Source organism: Siniperca chuatsi, linkage group LG10, assembly GCF_020085105.1.
Source record: "Siniperca chuatsi isolate FFG_IHB_CAS linkage group LG10, ASM2008510v1, whole genome shotgun sequence".
Taxonomy (NCBI): Eukaryota; Metazoa; Chordata; class Actinopteri; order Centrarchiformes; family Sinipercidae; genus Siniperca; species Siniperca chuatsi.
The window spans coordinates 30,600,740-30,617,425 of NC_058051.1; the positions used below are offsets into that span (position 1 = coordinate 30,600,740).

The 16,686-nt window shown below is 48.1% G+C and overlaps 1 protein-coding gene across 6 annotated transcripts in view; it reads left to right on the plus strand.

Annotated features, from left to right (window-relative positions):
* cdk20 (cyclin-dependent kinase 20) overlaps positions 1-10,511 on the plus strand; it is an 11,602-nt gene extending 1,091 nt beyond the window's left edge. Inside the window, exons 2-13 of one of the 6 annotated variants that reach the window (XM_044210282.1) lie at positions 464-519; positions 648-833; positions 957-1,070; positions 1,143-1,331; positions 2,360-2,481; positions 2,749-2,811; positions 3,241-3,364; positions 4,411-4,566; positions 8,233-8,551; positions 8,637-8,776; positions 9,127-9,252; positions 10,246-10,511. In XM_044210282.1, the coding sequence (XP_044066217.1) occupies positions 759-833; positions 957-1,070; positions 1,143-1,331; positions 2,360-2,481; positions 2,749-2,811; positions 3,241-3,364; positions 4,411-4,566; positions 8,233-8,551; positions 8,637-8,776; positions 9,127-9,252; positions 10,246-10,467 (1,650 nt within the window). In that variant the 5' untranslated portion in view covers positions 464-519; positions 648-758 and the 3' untranslated portion in view covers positions 10,468-10,511. Of the gene's footprint in view, positions 520-647; positions 834-956; positions 1,071-1,142; positions 1,332-2,359; positions 2,482-2,748; positions 2,812-3,240; positions 3,365-4,410; positions 4,567-5,525; positions 5,885-8,232; positions 8,552-8,636; positions 8,777-9,126; positions 9,253-10,245 lie in introns of those variants that run through there. The other 5 variants (XM_044210283.1, XM_044210281.1, XM_044210284.1 and 2 more) reach the window with 5 other exon arrangements.
* The last annotated feature ends 6,175 nt before the right edge of the window (positions 10,512-16,686 follow it).

The following is a 16,686-nucleotide window of genomic DNA, read 5'->3' on the forward strand; positions in this document are numbered from 1 at the left end:
CGGACCGCTGGCGGCTCTGTAGCTAGCTCGTTTAACATAAAACGTTTATTTAAAACCGTCCTGCACGTGAACAAGTGCGCATTTTATAAAAGACGTAACTCTACGTCTCTTTAGTGTCTGTCGGACTCACGTGACGCGTCACCAGCAGCTGTTTGGAATACGTGCTGACGTTTCAGCCGGGCTAGTTTAGCTAGGAGGTTACCAAGGCAACGTTAGCCAGCGGTTAGCTAGCTGTTAGCTCAGTTCAGGGCTGTCGTTGTTTTCTTTTCTAAAAGTTGGTGTTTCTTTACAACGTGTTGCGTCTTTGCGGTTGTCTTACACTCCGAATCAAAGTACACTGTTCTCGTGTTTAAACGGTTTGAAGTATTGTTAAATAACTTTATATATTATTGAGCTGACAAACGCAACATCCGTGAACTGCTAGATTTGTTAACGGAGTTCGTTTTTTTTTTTTTTGCTTCAGTATCTGCTTTTCGGCTTCTGCTAGTCAGGTGGAAGCTACAGCAAAGACCCAGACAGGTGAGTCTCAGACACAGGTTACGGTGTCTGTTTCAGGCCTGCTTTATCAGAGAGTAATGGCTCCTTCTGACTCCGGCGAATTACACGAAGCTACAGTAAACTAACTGCTCATTTTACATTAAATACAGTTTAAATGAAGAGATATTTGTGAAACTGTCAGTGCCGGACGGTTCTCCAGGCGCAGTCCCGGGCCTGGTTCGGCTCCCGGACCTGTAAGCCGGCTGATAGTGACCCGGGACATGGAGCAGTACAGTATTCTGGGTCGGGTGGGAGAAGGAGCCCACGGCATCGTCTTCAAGGCCAAACACATCGAGGTAACTGCTGCCCATTGTTTAATCTGCAGCTGAAAGCACCGGCCAAATAACAGTTAACAAATCAGTGCACATGTTGAGTAGATCGTTTATCAATAGCGAATGTATTGATTGTGATGCACTCAGACGGGAGAGACGGTGGCTCTGAAGAAAGTGGCTCTGAGGAGGCTGGAGGACGGCATCCCCAACCAGGCTCTGAGGGAGATCAAGGCCCTGCAGGAGATCGAGGACAACCAACACGTGAGTGTCAGAGGACGCCATGTTAGGGTCAGAGGTCAGACTCACACTCCTCCTCCTCCTCCTCCTCCTCAGGTAGTGAAGCTGAAGGACGTCTTCCCTCACGGTATGGGCTTCGTCCTGGTGTTCGACTTCATGCTCTCTGACCTCTCTGAGGTCATCAGGAACTCTCAGCGACCTCTGACCCCGGCTCAGGTCAAAGGTTACATGATGATGCTGCTGAAGGGCGTGGCTTTTCTGCATCACAACAACATCATGCACCGGGTGAGTTTGTGGTTCTCAGCCTGGAGCGCGCTCTGCCCGTCGTCACGCTCGCGGCTGCGGCCCCAGCTTCCCTCGGGAAGTGCCACGACTTCTCGTAACCATGGTTTCATACCCGCATCTTTCGGAAGCGCCAACGTTTTGTACACCAATAGGCCGATGGCGAGGGATCCATCACCAGGAGGCTCTTTAGAAACCGGAGCACGCGGTGCGAACAGGATTCCAACCCAATAAAACCGAGCGGCTGAGGTCTCTGGTAATAATGTTTCTGCTTCACACACTCCAGTGGTGTGCAGTTCTCTCCAGTAAGGGTGGCGTCCTAATACTGTTACATTAGTGGATAGAAATGTGCCTAAAGTAAACGAAGTATTCAGCAGAAACTGAGTTTCCTGGCGGCTGCGCCTGTTGCTGTGATCCAGCAGCTGTTTCACTCTGTTTATGAGCTGCTTGGGTTTTGCATCCGTCCCTGTAAACACACGGCACTTCAGTCTGATGAACACGTCTGCCGTTTTCTAGACTGGGGACATGTTTCGCCCCACGTACAGTGTGACCTTTAAGGCCGTTAAACCATATTAAATGTCGTCGTTTGAGCAGTTTACCTTTGCACGGAGCGTCTTCCACACAATACGGCGTTGCGCGTGGTCGGTAAGTCAGCGTCGGTGCAGACTCGCTGTTTTTTAACCCGCTTCACTTCCTGCTGATTGGTTCGGGACGGCACTTGACAAACGTCTCTCCCCCCTCTGTAACGCGCCCGACGGTCAGCAGGAACCTTCGCACTCATTTCATCATCATCAGACCGTCACTGACAGGTGTTGTGTTAATTCTTCCATCTATAAAATGTGACACAGTGCATTGTGGGATTGTTTTCAGGAGTTAGTGTACACGTCCTGAATTTCCACTCAGATAAGATGGAGGACAGTAAATATAGTGACACATTTCAGACGCAGCCTTTATTTCCATTCTGACTTGAGTTTCTGTTCCTGTAGCCCTTCAGAATAAAAGCCCTGGTGTGTGTGTGTGTGTGTGTGTAGGACCTGAAGCCAGCGAACCTCCTCATCAGCTCTTCAGGTCACCTGAAGATCGCAGACTTCGGTTTGGCCAGATTGTTCAGTGAGCAGGGAGAGAGACTGTACAGCCACCAGGTGGCCACCAGGTAACAGGCAGAGTTTTATTATTATTATTTTATTTATTGTTATTGTCCAGACGTTATTGGCTCAGTTCATGTATCGCTGAGCAGACTGTCAGAGACGGAGCAACACTTCCTGCTGCACTGCAGCCTGTTTTTACGAAAGTACCACCAGAAACACAGAATGCAGTGCACTCATAGACCAAAACAAAACTCAGGGTTTCCTTGGAGACAGACCAGACATGAGTGTGTGTGTGTGTGTGTGTGTGTGTGTGTGTGTGTGTGTGTGTTCAGGTGGTACAGAGCTCCTGAGCTGCTGTACGGAGCCAGGAAGTACGACGAGGGAGTCGACCTGTGGTGAGAAGACGACAACTACTGAATACTGAAAATACTCAGACTGCCTCCGCTGCTGAAGCGGCTCCTCGCCTTAACGTCCAGTTACTGTTTCCACTGTTCAGTCTCCCGACTGAACTACGGCACTAGATGTATTTGAGTTTGGAACTGGTGCCTGATAACGGAGTTGTTCTCATTGTCCGAATCATTTTCACCAGCATTAATACTTTTTACTTTCGCTCTGCATGTTTTTATTTCAGTAAGATTCCTTTTCTATTAGTGACTCTGTGACGTCTGTCCACTGACTGCTGATGAAAAACACATTTGCAGAAACCATTATTAAATAAATGAATAAACAATGTAGTGCAGCGATCAGAGCTGAGCAGCAGGGGGCAGCAGCAGTCTGAAGAGAGAGTGTGTGTGTGTGTGTGTGTGTGTGTGTGTGTGTTTCAGGGCGGTGGGCTGTATTTTCGGGGAGCTGTTGAACTCGTCTCCTCTGTTTCCTGGAGAGAACGACATCGAACAGCTCTGCTGTGTCCTCAGAGTGCTGGGAACCCCGACACAAGAGAGCTGGCCTGTAAGACACACACACACACACACACACACGCGCACACACACGCACACGTTCGAGGCCTCACAAACAGGTGTCTTAATTGACTTTTATATTTCAACATAAACATAATTAGCAAAATCAGGAAAGTTCTGCGCCTGTCGGCAGATTTCTCCTGGTCGCTGTATTCGAGCTCGAAGGTGTCAGCGTTCAATACAAAACGCAGCTGATCCTCGCGGCCTGGCGCCACAGAGCTGGGATCCGCCTCTCCGCTCACCTGATGCGGATTTTATTGGACGTTTGAGGTAAAAAATAATATTTGTGCTTTCCAGAGACAGGCTCAGTTCTGTTCCCTGATTGGCTGCTGACATCTTCGAGCCGTGTGGTGTGAAAATGGGCGTGAAATGATGATATATAAGTAGATCTGTGACGACATCACAGTGCTGACTCTCTGTCTCTGTCTCTTTGTGTCTCTGTGTCTTTGTGTCTCTGTGTCTGTGTCTCTGTGTCTCTGTGTCTCTCTGTGTCTCTCTGTCTCTGTGTCTCTCTGTGTCTCTGTGTCTCTCTGTGTCTGTGTCTCTCTGTGTCTGTGTCTCTCTGTGTCTCTCTGTGTCTGTGTCTCTCTGTGTGTCTGTGTCTCTCTGTGTCTCTGTGTCTCTCTGTCTCTGTGTCTCTGTCTCTCTGTGTCTCTGTGTCTGTCTGTGTCTGTGTCTGTGTCTGTCTCTCTGTGTCTGTGTCTCTGTGTCTCTGTGTCTCTCTGTGTCTCTCTGTCTCTGTGTCTCTCTGTGTCTCTGTGTCTCTCTGTGTCTGTGTCTCTCTGTGTCTCTCTGTGTCTGTGTCTCTCTGTGTGTCTCTGTCTCTCTGTGTCTCTGTGTCTGTCTGTGTCTGTGTCTGTGTCTGTCTCTCTGTGTCTGTGTCTCTCTGTGTCTGTGTCTCTCTGTCTCTCTGTGTCTCTGTGTCTCTGTCTCTCTGTCTCTCTGTGTCTCTGTCTCTCTGTGTCTGTGTCTCTCTGTGTCTCTGTCTCTCTGTCTCTCTCTGTCTCTGTGTCTTTGTGTCTTTGTGTCTCTGTCCAGGAGATCGTAGAGTTGCCAGATTACAATAAAATCACCTTTAAGGAGAATCCAGCGATCCCATTGGAGGAGATCGTCCCGGACACGTCCCCTCAGGCCGTCCACCTGCTCTACAAGTTCCTGGTTTATCCGTCCAAACAGCGCTGCTCCGCCAGACAGGTAGGAAACAGGAAGTGGACTAGTGGTCTCTGCTGGTATTGCAGGGAGCCCATTATTGAATTGCATCATGGGAAATGTAGGATCCAGTGTTTTTTGTTAGTTTGACCCATTCTAGAGACCAAAGGTCAGCATATCTCCGCCTCTGCGGCTCAGATTTGGACTGTTAATCCGTCTCTAACAACAACAAGTGACGCTTTCATTGATCAGCACATCAACAGAAGATTATTCGACAACTATTCCGATAATCAATTAATCATTCAAGTCATTTATCAACCAAGAACTGTATTCTCCGGGTTCTCCCGTGTGTCCGATTTTCTGTTTAATATCACAGTAAAGTCTCTTTGGGTCGTGGACTGTTGGGCGGCTGTGGCCCAGGAGGCCGAGCGGGTCGTCCACCGGTCACAGCGTCGCCGGTTCGATCCCCGGTCTGCTCCCGACGAGGGCGCCACACTGGACTCTGAACTGAGATGGACATTTTTCACTATTTTCTGACATTTGATAGATTAAATCATTAATCACGAAATAATTAACTGTTTAATCAATAATGAAAACAACTGTTAGTTTATTTTCTGGATTCACTGATGAATCGTCTGATCTACAAACTTGCTGCTAAAAGTGCAAAATGGCGTCATCAAACTGCTTGTTTTAGTCCAAAGATATTCAGTTTCAGACAAAAGCAGAAAATCCTCCCAGAGAGAACCAGCTGAAAAATGACCGAAACGATTAATCGCTAAACAATAGTCGACAATTATTTTCACGTTGATCGACTAATTGATGAACGAACTAATAGTTGGCGCCTCACTCATGATACAGGATCGCTGTATTTAAGATGAGATGGAAGAAAAAAGCTTTCGATTAGCGTCTTGCTGGACCTGGGGAACCTGCAGCTCCTGGCTCGTTCGTGGGTTGACTGGTTGATTAACAGATGTATTGATCGGTGGTCTACCTGTCCCCCGCAGGCTCTCCTCCACCCGTACTTCTTCTCCTCTCCTCTTCCTGCTCACCACTCGGAGCTGCCCATCCCTCAGCGGGGGGGCAGACCCCCCCGCCAGCGTCTGCAGGCTCCGCCCACTGACTTCTCAGTGGACCTGCCCCTGCAGAGGAGCGTGGTAGACCCTGTGCTGCTGCAGGGACACGCCTGCTGCTGAAACTGACTGCCGCACGGCAGAAAGTTGAGCTCGGACGGGAGGATGAACCTTTGCTCTTCATTCAAATCTCTTTAGTGAAGCCAACAATGACATAATGTAACACGAGGACACACGGAGCCCGTTAAACAAACGTTCACACCGGAGCCAAGAATAAATCATAATGCACGTTAGCATACCTTGAGTCGTGTCTTGGTTTTGATCAGATTTCTAATGTAACGTTTACCTGACCTGACCTCGACAGGTGAGCGCGAACCCGGGTCGGCTTCTGGCTGTCTGTTCAGATCAGGTGTTTGCGTGCCACGGGTCCTCCAGCCTGCAGATCCAGGTCTCTGAAACCAGGATATGATGTTTACAGGGATTCAGATCTCTTGCTTAGTACTAACACCACGCTGTTACAAGTAAAAGTCCTGCATTCAAAATTTTACCTGCGTAAAAGCACAAAGGTATCAGCAACAAAATGTTAAAGTATCAATAGCAAGTACCTGTCAGTGTTATATCGTTATGTTACTGGCTCGTTATTAAAGATGTGTTAAGCAGTACTTTAAATTAAAGTATCAAAGTCTTTGCTGCTGTAGTCGGCTGAGGCAGATCTACTTTTCTCTACTTCGTTACTGCTGCGTAGTTTTATAATCAGCATATTTTGTAAAATGTTCACCTGAAAAGTAACTATAACTGTTAAACGACTGCAGCGCAGTAAAAGTACAACATCACTGAGAGATGTAGTGGAGCAGGAGTATAAAGACAAAATGGAAAGTACCTCGAACAGTACTTGAGTAAATGTGCTTGGTTACTTTCCCCCAAACCCAGATGATAACTGGGACACTGCTTCTTTTTATCAAGTAATTAGTAAATCAATTCAGTGAATATAGTTTAGAGAATAAAGGAACCTGCGTCACCTCCCACACTTCCTGTTTCTCCTCCTCCGGCGGCTCGCAGCAGCAGCAGCAGAGAGAAGTAAAGTCGCAGCGACCGAGCAGCTCGTCCGCTCTGTGAGTATCACCATCACTTTAATGTCAAACTGTCTGTTTCTTTATTGTCACCTGACTTCCTCCCGCAGCTCTGAACAGCTGATGTGCTTTTACAACATCTTTCTAAACTGACTTCATGTTGTCGGACTGATTAGACAGGCAGCGGCGAGCTCCGAGGAGAGGAGACGCTTGTTTTGTCTTTCATCTCTTTTCTTTAATTGTTTGACTCATGTATGTTTCTGGTGACGGAGTCGAGATCCTGTGCGATGAGACGGAGCTCTCACTCTGTCTCGCATTTCTCTGCCCGTCCTCGTGACGCCACGGGAACAGTTTAAGCGAGGCGTGCGCCCAAACCGATTGGTCTAGCTCGCTGTCAGTCAGCGCATCAGCAGCCCTGATCCCCGTGTCCCACCCGCCACGAGCTGCATGTCAGCAGCACTTTGGCTGAGTCCCGCTGGCTGTACGGAGGTCACTGAATGGCTGCATGTTATTTGTTGGCTGTGATGCTTTAGTGACCTTTGACCCCATGAAGTCAGTGAGATGTTTGATTTGAGTAAAAGTTCCTTTGACTGTGTTATTTCTGAGTTATGATGATGTGAGCTCAGTTTCACTAAAAGCCTCCCAGATGTCATTGATCGGTTGTGTTGCTGATCTGTGATCAGATCTCATATGTGACGCCGTCACATTTCTAATGAAACGCGCTCTGCAGCATTTCTTTGTAGGCGAACCTAAACTGAAAACAGGACGCAGGTCTGGTTTCACTGGGGAGCAAAAAAAATCTAGGTTATCATGCGTTCCATAATAATGTTAGTAATCCAAAGAAAGCCACATTATAATTCACTAACCCAAGAATCACCTGCAGTTTCCTTGATAGAGACCTGATACTTTTTGATAAATATTGTTATGGTGTTATTTAAAAAAATTCCATTTTCAATGTCAACAATGAGACTCAGTAAATAAAGTTTTATTTCTGTCTTCGCCACAAAGAGCTGTCTGTTACTGCTTTGTCTTTGACTGATGATCACTTCGAACGACTTTTCAGGAGAATTATCTATAAATCAAAACAACTGATTTTTATTTTATTTTTACCGGAGAAAGCGGAGGAGTTAGGGGGATTTTTTGAGCCCTGAGTAATGTCTGCAGGAAGTAGGGCAGCTTGTAGAGAGACCTTGAGAGGCACATGAAGGGAAGAATGGCCCTGGTCCTTCCTGTGTCAGACCTGTTATTAACACTTTCTTCCTCTTCACATTTATTTTATTGTATAACTTTCAGTTTACAATAAGCCGAGTTTAAATCTTGTAAAGTATTTATATATTTTTGATTCCAATTAAATGAATAGATTTTTGCGTGAAATTTGGCTTTCATAAATGCTGCTCTGGCTGGACCCTTCAGGGCTGCCGTAGTTCTTGTTTCCACACCTGCCACAGGTGAGGTCCGATACAGGATGGCGACACAGAAAGAATAAACTGTAACGCACCTCAGAATGGATTCTTCTGCTGCTGCTTCTCTTCTTAATAAATACAAATATAAATACAAATTGTTTCTCGCAGGTTAGCCCCGCCCCTTCACACACCTTCCTCCAATCACCAAACATGTCCCATGAGGCCGAGTGGCTGACTGCTGCTAGTCACCAGTTCATCAGTTCCTCCCACTGGTTGGACGACTCCAGCTGTCAATCACTGAGCTCTGCTTATATCCCGCCTCCTCCTTCCTCATCCTTATATGGTAATCCTGCTCTGACTCCGCCCTCCACCTGCCTCCTCTCCTCAACACCTGGATGGACCAGTTACTATGGCAACCTTCACCCCGCCCCCTCTAGTGACTGGGCGGCACCTGGCAGTCTGTCATGGGGGCGGGGCAGTGTACCAGGTGAGCTATCCACCTGTCGGCCTGAGCTGCACCTGTCTGCTGTGTGTCAGAGGATGTTTCATGTTGTTGGTGTGTGTGTGTTCAGAGCAGCGTGAGTGTGTGAGCTGTGGGACGAGCAGCGCCCCCCTGTGGAGGAGAGACGCTGCAGGTGCTCACCTGTGCAACAGCTGCAGCCTCCAACAGAAAACCAACAACAGACCACTGCTGAGACCAAAGAGGAGAGCGGTGAGACGCACACACACACACAAACACACCTGTATCTTTATTAAACAGGTGTAGAAATCAAGGTGTGGAAGGAGACCTTGTGGGTTTAGCAGCAGTTAGCATTCAAGCTATTTGTTGATCAACAACCGCTGGGAGCTGAGCATCTCTAAAGTCCTGAAATACCTTTAATTTACCCAAACCCCCAACGTGCTGTGCTCACTGCTTCCTGTCTTTGTGCCAAGCTAGGCTAAACACATCCTGGAGCAGCTCTGTACTGGACACAGAGATGAAACTGATGTGAAACATGCGACTCTGGAGAACACAGAAACAGTTTTCCCTATAATGTTTGTTTAAACTGTTTCTGTTTTCAGACTGTGACTCAGAGAAAAGGAACTCAGTGTGTGAACTGCTTAACTGCAACGACGACGCTGTGGAGGAGAAACTCTGCAGGAGAACCAGTCTGCAACGCCTGTGGGCTCTACTACAAACTACACCAGGTACTACGACTCTACTGCAAACTACACCAGGTACTACGACTCTACCGCAAACTACACCGGGTACTACGACTCTACCGCAAACTACACCGGGTACTACGACTCTACCGCAAACTACACCAGGTACTACGACTCTACTGCAAACTACACCAGGTACTACGACTCTACCGCAAACTACACCAGGTACTACGACTCTACCGCAAACTACACCGGGTACTACGACTCTACCGCAAACTACACCAGGTACTACGACTCTACTGCAAACTACACCGGGTACTACGACTCTACCGCAAACTACACCGGGTACTACGACTACTACAAACTACACCAGGTACTACGACTCTACCGCAAACTACACCGGGTATTACGACTCTACCGCAAACTACACCGGGTACTACGACTACTGCAAACTACACCAGGTACTACGACTCTACCGCAAACTACACCGGGTACTACGACTACTACAAACTACACCGGATACTACGACTACTGCAAACTACACCGGGTACTACGACAACTACAAACTACACCGGGTTCTACGACTCTACTGCAAACTACACCGGGTACTACGACGCTACTGCAAACTACACCGGGTACTACGACTACTACAAACTACACCGGGTACTACGACTCTACCGCAAACTACACCGGGTACTACGACTACTACAAACTACACCGGATACTACGACTACTACAAACTACACCGGGTACTACGACACTACTGCAAACTACACCGGGTACTACGACTTTACTACAAACAACAGCGGGTACTACCGTAAACTACACCGGGTACTACGACTCTACTGCAAACAACAGCGGGTACTACGACTCTACTACAAACTACACCGGGTACTACGACTACTGCAAACTACACCGGGTACTACGACTCTACTGCAAACAACACCGGGTACTACGACTCTACTACAAACTACAGCGGGTACTACGACTACTGCAAACTACAGCGGGTACTTGTAGATGTAAACTTGTGTGTTTCAGGTCAACAGGCCGCTGGCGATGAAGAAAGACGGAATCCAAACCAGAAACCGCAAAGTGACCAATAAGAGCAAGAGGAGCAGGAAATCTGACCAGTCAGAGACTAAACTGTCCATGCTGGTCCCGCCCACTGAGGAGGCCATGTTTCACTCCTTCTCTCAGCTGCCCTGCCACCTCCACACCTCCTCCTCCTCCTCCTCCTCCTCCTCTCTGCTGAACGTTTAAAACTTGTTTGTTTCACTTCATTAATAAACGTGTTGAATCTTCCAGCCTGTGAATCGATTCTTTAGTCAAACTACATGTTTATACTTTAACATTCGTCAGCAGCTGCTGTCAGTTTGCTCTTTAATGAACTTCTTCTGTGTTGAAAAGGATTTCAGATATTTTCAAATAGACTGTGTGTGTTGATCAGGTATATGCACACACTGAGCTCCACCTCCTCCGTCAGTGAGGCTTTCCTGGTTAAATAAAGGTTAAATAAAAAACATCATTGGAAAAACGACTAACCAATAAGCAGTTTGATTAAAAAGTGCTGGAGGGATTTTTTTATGAGAAGAAATGTGGTCACGGAGCAAAGAACGGCACATTAAAGCAAAGGTGGTGGTGAAGAATGGAAGCAATTATCCCGGCAGACAGGGTTCACCCGAACATCTCCCAACATGCAGCGCCGCTGTGAGGGGGCAGGACGTGGAGGGGGGGCAGCTGCAGTCACAGTTACAAACACAACGCTTGGGGAATGTGTTTGCACTCATGATTATTAAAGCTGCATTAACTGATTCTTTTGGCCACTGAAAACTAACTGAGACGCAGTGTTAGGAGTGACGTTTCGTCCGAATGAGCTCAAATTTTAACAGAATTCCCAGAAACTCACAAAGTTAAAACCCGACCCGCTGCCGCTGCCGCGAGAACGCGAGCTCATTGGGTGATGGAGGCGAACAGCTGGCGGAGCCGATCCTCCAGCCGCTGCCGTTAAAAGCGCAGAAGAAGAAGAGGACGACGCCATTCAAAGCTCAGACGATGGAAACATGCCGTTTCTGTCAGTTTCATGTGTCCATGTGAGGAAGGCTCCAGCCTCCTCGCCCCCTCTGAGGGCCCCCGGGCACAGACATGGTAAAGCCCCCCCCCCATTGATAGAGCAGCTTAAACAGAGGCCTCAGCCTGTAAGAAGGCATCTTGTGTTGATGTAGAAGCAGACAGTGAAAGCAGCCAGCTAGGACCCCCCACACCACCACCACCACCACCCGCCACCTGCCTGCTGGAGGCCGTTGTTGTGCAACGCAGGAGGCTTCTGGTTTTCCGGACCCAGAAAAGAAGGCCAAGAGAGGAAAAGGGAGATGAACAGAGGGCGGTTGGTGGTCTGAGGCCGGCCAGAGGCTCGCTACCTCTCTCCACCGCTCTCTCTCTCTGTGAGGCATCCGGCCAGTGATGTCACCGGGCCGCTGACGAAAGACACCAGGAGATTAGCAACCACAACACACACACACGCACACACACACACACATAAATATATAACCGTTTGTTGTTAGGGCTGCCACCGCACACACACACACACACACACACACACAGTAAACGGTTGGTGAGCGTACAGTTTTACATGTTGACATCGTCTTCTCTCCTCTGAAGGCCGAGAGGCGTTAAACACACCACAACACACTCTGTGTGTGTGTGTGTGTGTGTGTGTGTGTTTTCCTTCAGCAGGTGGTTTCGAGTCCAAACAGAACCCTGGACAGATAATGAAGTAACGGGTCCTGGTCCTGGTCCTGGTCCATGTCCATGTCCCGGTCCCAGAAGGCCCGTTCAGTGATCCGTCCATGGACAGAACAAAACCACGTCCTGATGATTCTCTGTGGAACCAAACAGGAAGAGTTTGTCTTGAGGAAACGCCCCCGACACTGGGAGAGCGTCCTCGCCTTCACTGTGGTGCAGAAAGGCCTGGACAGACTGTTCTAATCCCAGGCCAGGAGCCGAACTCTCACCCTGCTAACCATCTGTTTACCTGCCTCCCTTCTCTTTAAAGACTGAAAAGCATCAGAACATATATATATATATATATATATATATATATATATATATATATATATATAAATACCCAATGCTTCACTCCGTCTGTTAACAGATTTCTTGAGCTTTAAGTAAACAAAATAGAAGCAAACTATTATTTGCGTTGTTATGTTCACAGTTTACTGGGAAGCTTTCAGGGTCGATGAGTAATGTTTGTGTCGAAGCGATCTGAACCGAGTTTATAGTTTGGACTTGAGATTGTAAACATATTTCTTCATCGAGATCCGAACACCAAGCGAGTCTTTTACGTCCTGAAGATTCCTTCGTTTTGTTGCAGCTAGAAAATCGACTTTTGATGCGTCTGAAGTTCCAGACAGAAGAAGATCTATGACGAAAAGTTCTCATCATATAATTAGTTCTTGGACATGATGTGTCTTACACCTCTGAGTTTGTTGTGTTTTTCCAAATGATGTTGTTCATGAATCCACAGTCAGACATCGTTTCTGCTCTGTTCTCTGCAGTCTGAAGTTTGTTCGATGTTCCTCAGCAGCATTGGACCAAGTGACTGAGCCACAGGTGTGACAGAACAGGTGTGACAGAACAGGTGACAGATCAGGTGTGACAGATCAGGTGTGACAGAACAGGTGACAAAACAGGTGTGACAGATCAGGTGACAAAACAGGTGTGACAGATCAGGTGTGACAGAACAGGTGTGACAGATCAGGTGTGACAGAACAGGTGTGACAGATCAGGTGTGACAGAACAGGTGACAGAACAGGTGTGACAGAACAGGTGACAAAACAGGTGTGACAGATCAGGTGTGACAGAACAGGTGACAGATCAGGTGTGACAGAACAGGTGTGACAGAACAGGTGACAGATCAGGTGTGACAGATCAGGTGTGAGAGAACAGGTGTGACAGAACAGGTGTGACAGATCAGCTGTGACACATCAGGTGTGACAGAACAGGTGACAGATCAGGTGTGACAGATCAGGTGTGACAGAACAGGTGACAGAACAGGTGTGACAGAACAGGTGACAAAACAGGTGTGACAGATCAGGTGTGACAGAACAGGTGTGACAGAACAGGTGACAGATCAGGTGTGACAGAACAGGTGTGACAGAACAGGTGACAGATCAGGTGTGACAGATCAGGTGTGAGAGAACAGGTGTGACAGAACAGGTGTGACAGATCAGCTGTGACACATCAGGTGTGACAGAACAGGTGACAGATCAGGTGTGACAGATCAGGTGTGACAGATCAGGTGTGACAGAACAGGTGTGACAGAACAGGTGTGACAGATCAGCTGTGACACATCAGGTGTGACAGAACAGGTGACAGATCAGGTGTGACAGAACAGGTGTGACAGAACAGGTGACAGATCAGGTGTGACAGATCAGGTGTGACAGAACAGGTGTGACAGAACAGGTGACAGATCAGGTGTGACAGATCAGGTGTGACAGAACAGGTGTGACAGAACAGGTGACAGATCAGGTGTGACAGATCAGGTGTGACAGAACAGGTGTGACAGAACAGGTGACAGATCAGGTGACAGATCAGGTGTGACAGAACAGGTGTGACAGAACAGGTGTGACAGAACAGGTGACAGATCAGGTGACAGATCAGGTGTGACAGAACAGGTGTGACAGAACAGGTGTGACAGAACAGGTGACAGATCAGGTGTGACAGATCAGGTGTGACAGAACAGGTGACAAAACAGGTGTGACAGATCAGGTGTGACAGAACAGGTGTGACAGAACAGGTGTGACAGAACAGGTGACAGATCAGGTGTGACAGAACAGGTGTGACAGAACAGGTGTGACAGAACAGGTGACAGATCAGGTGTGACAGAACAGGTGACAGATCAGGTGTGACAGATCAGGTGTGACAGAACAGGTGTGACAGAACAGGTGTGACAAAACAGGTGACAGATCAGGTGTGACAGAACAGGTGTGACAGAACAGGTGACAGATCAGGTGTGACAGATCAGGTGTGAGAGAACAGGTGTGACAGAACAGGTGTGACAGATCAGCTGTGACACATCAGGTGTGACAGAACAGGTGACAGATCAGGTGTGACAGAACAGGTGTGACAGAACAGGTGTGACAGAACAGGTGACAGATCAGGTGTGACAGAACAGGTGACAGATCAGGTGTGACAGATCAGGTGTGACAGAACAGGTGTGACAAAACAGGTGACAGATCAGGTGTGACAGAACAGGTGTGACAGAACAGGTGACAGATCAGGTGTGACAGATCAGGTGTGAGAGAACAGGTGTGACAGAACAGGTGTGACAGATCAGCTGTGACACATCAGGTGTGACAGAACAGGTGACAGATCAGGTGTGACAGAACAGGTGTGACAGATCAGGTGTGACAGATCAGGTGTGACAGAACAGGTGTGACAGAACAGGTGTGACAGATCAGCTGTGACACATCAGGTGTGACAGAACAGGTGACAGATCAGGTGTGACAGAACAGGTGTGACAGAACAGGTGACAGATCAGGTGTGACAGATCAGGTGTGACAGATCAGGTGTGACAGAACAGGTGACAGATCAGGTGACAGATCAGGTGTGACAGATCAGGTGTGACAGATCAGGTGTGACAGAACAGGTGTGACAGAACAGGTGACAGATCAGGTGTGACAGAACAGGTGTGACAGAACAGGTGACAGAACAGGTGACAGATCAGGTGACAGATCAGGTGTGACAGAACAGGTGTGACAGAACAGGTGTGACAGAACAGGTGACAGATCAGACAGATCAGGTGTGACAGAACAGGTGTGACAGAACAGGTGTGACAGAACAGGTGACAGATCAGGTGTGACAGATCAGGTGTGACAGAACAGGTGACAAACCAGGTGTGACAGATCAGGTGTGACAGAACAGGTGTGACAGAACAGGTGTGACAGAACAGGTGACAGATCAGGTGTGACAGAACAGGTGTGACAGAACAGGTGTGACAGAACAGGTGACAGATCAGGTGTGACAGAACAGGTGACAGATCAGGTGTGACAGATCAGGTGTGACAGAACAGGTGTGACAGAACAGGTGTGACAAAACAGGTGACAGATCAGGTGTGACAGAACAGGTGTGACAGAACAGGTGACAGATCAGGTGTGACAGATCAGGTGTGAGAGAACAGGTGTGACAGAACAGGTGTGACAGATCAGCTGTGACACATCAGGTGTGACAGAACAGGTGACAGATCAGGTGTGACAGAACAGGTGTGACAGAACAGGTGTGACAGAACAGGTGACAGATCAGGTGTGACAGAACAGGTGACAGATCAGGTGTGACAGATCAGGTGTGACAGAACAGGTGTGACAAAACAGGTGACAGATCAGGTGTGACAGAACAGGTGTGACAGAACAGGTGACAGATCAGGTGTGACAGATCAGGTGTGAGAGAACAGGTGTGACAGAACAGGTGTGACAGATCAGCTGTGACACATCAGGTGTGACAGAACAGGTGACAGATCAGGTGTGACAGAACAGGTGTGACAGATCAGGTGTGACAGATCAGGTGTGACAGAACAGGTGTGACAGAACAGGTGTGACAGATCAGCTGTGACACATCAGGTGTGACAGAACAGGTGACAGATCAGGTGTGACAGAACAGGTGTGACAGAACAGGTGACAGATCAGGTGTGACAGATCAGGTGTGACAGATCAGGTGTGACAGAACAGGTGACAGATCAGGTGTGACAGATCAGGTGTGACAGATCAGGTGTGACAGAACAGGTGACAGAACAGGTGTGACAGAACAGGTGTGACAGAACAGGTGACAGATCAGGTGACAGATCAGGTGTGACAGAACAGGTGACAGATCAGGTGTGACAGAACAGGTGTGACAGAACAGGTGTGACAGAACAGGTGACAGATCAGGTGTGACAGATCAGGTGTGACAGAACAGGTGACAAAACAGGTGTGACAGATCAGGTGTGACAGAACAGGTGTGACAGAACAGGTGACAGATCAGGTGTGACAGAACAGGTGTGACAGAACAGGTGTGACAGAACAGGTGACAGATCAGGTGTGACAGAACAGGTGACAGATCAGGTGTGACAGAACAGGTGTGACAGAACAGGTGTGACAAAACAGGTGACAGATCAGGTGTGACAGATCAGGTGTGACAGATCAGGTGTGACAGAACAGGTGACAAAACAGGTGTGACAGATCAGGTGACAAAACAGGTGTGACAGATCAGGTGTGACAGAACAGGTGTGACAGATCAGGTGTGACAGAACAGGTGTGACAGAACAGGTGACAGATCAGGTGTGACAGAACAGGTGTGACAGAACAGGTGTGACAGATCAGGTGTGACAGAACAGGTGTGACAGATCAGGTGTGACAGAACAGGTGTGACAGAACAGGTGACAGATCAGGTGTGACAGAACAGGTGTGACAAAACAGGTGACAGATCAGGTGTGACAGAACAGGT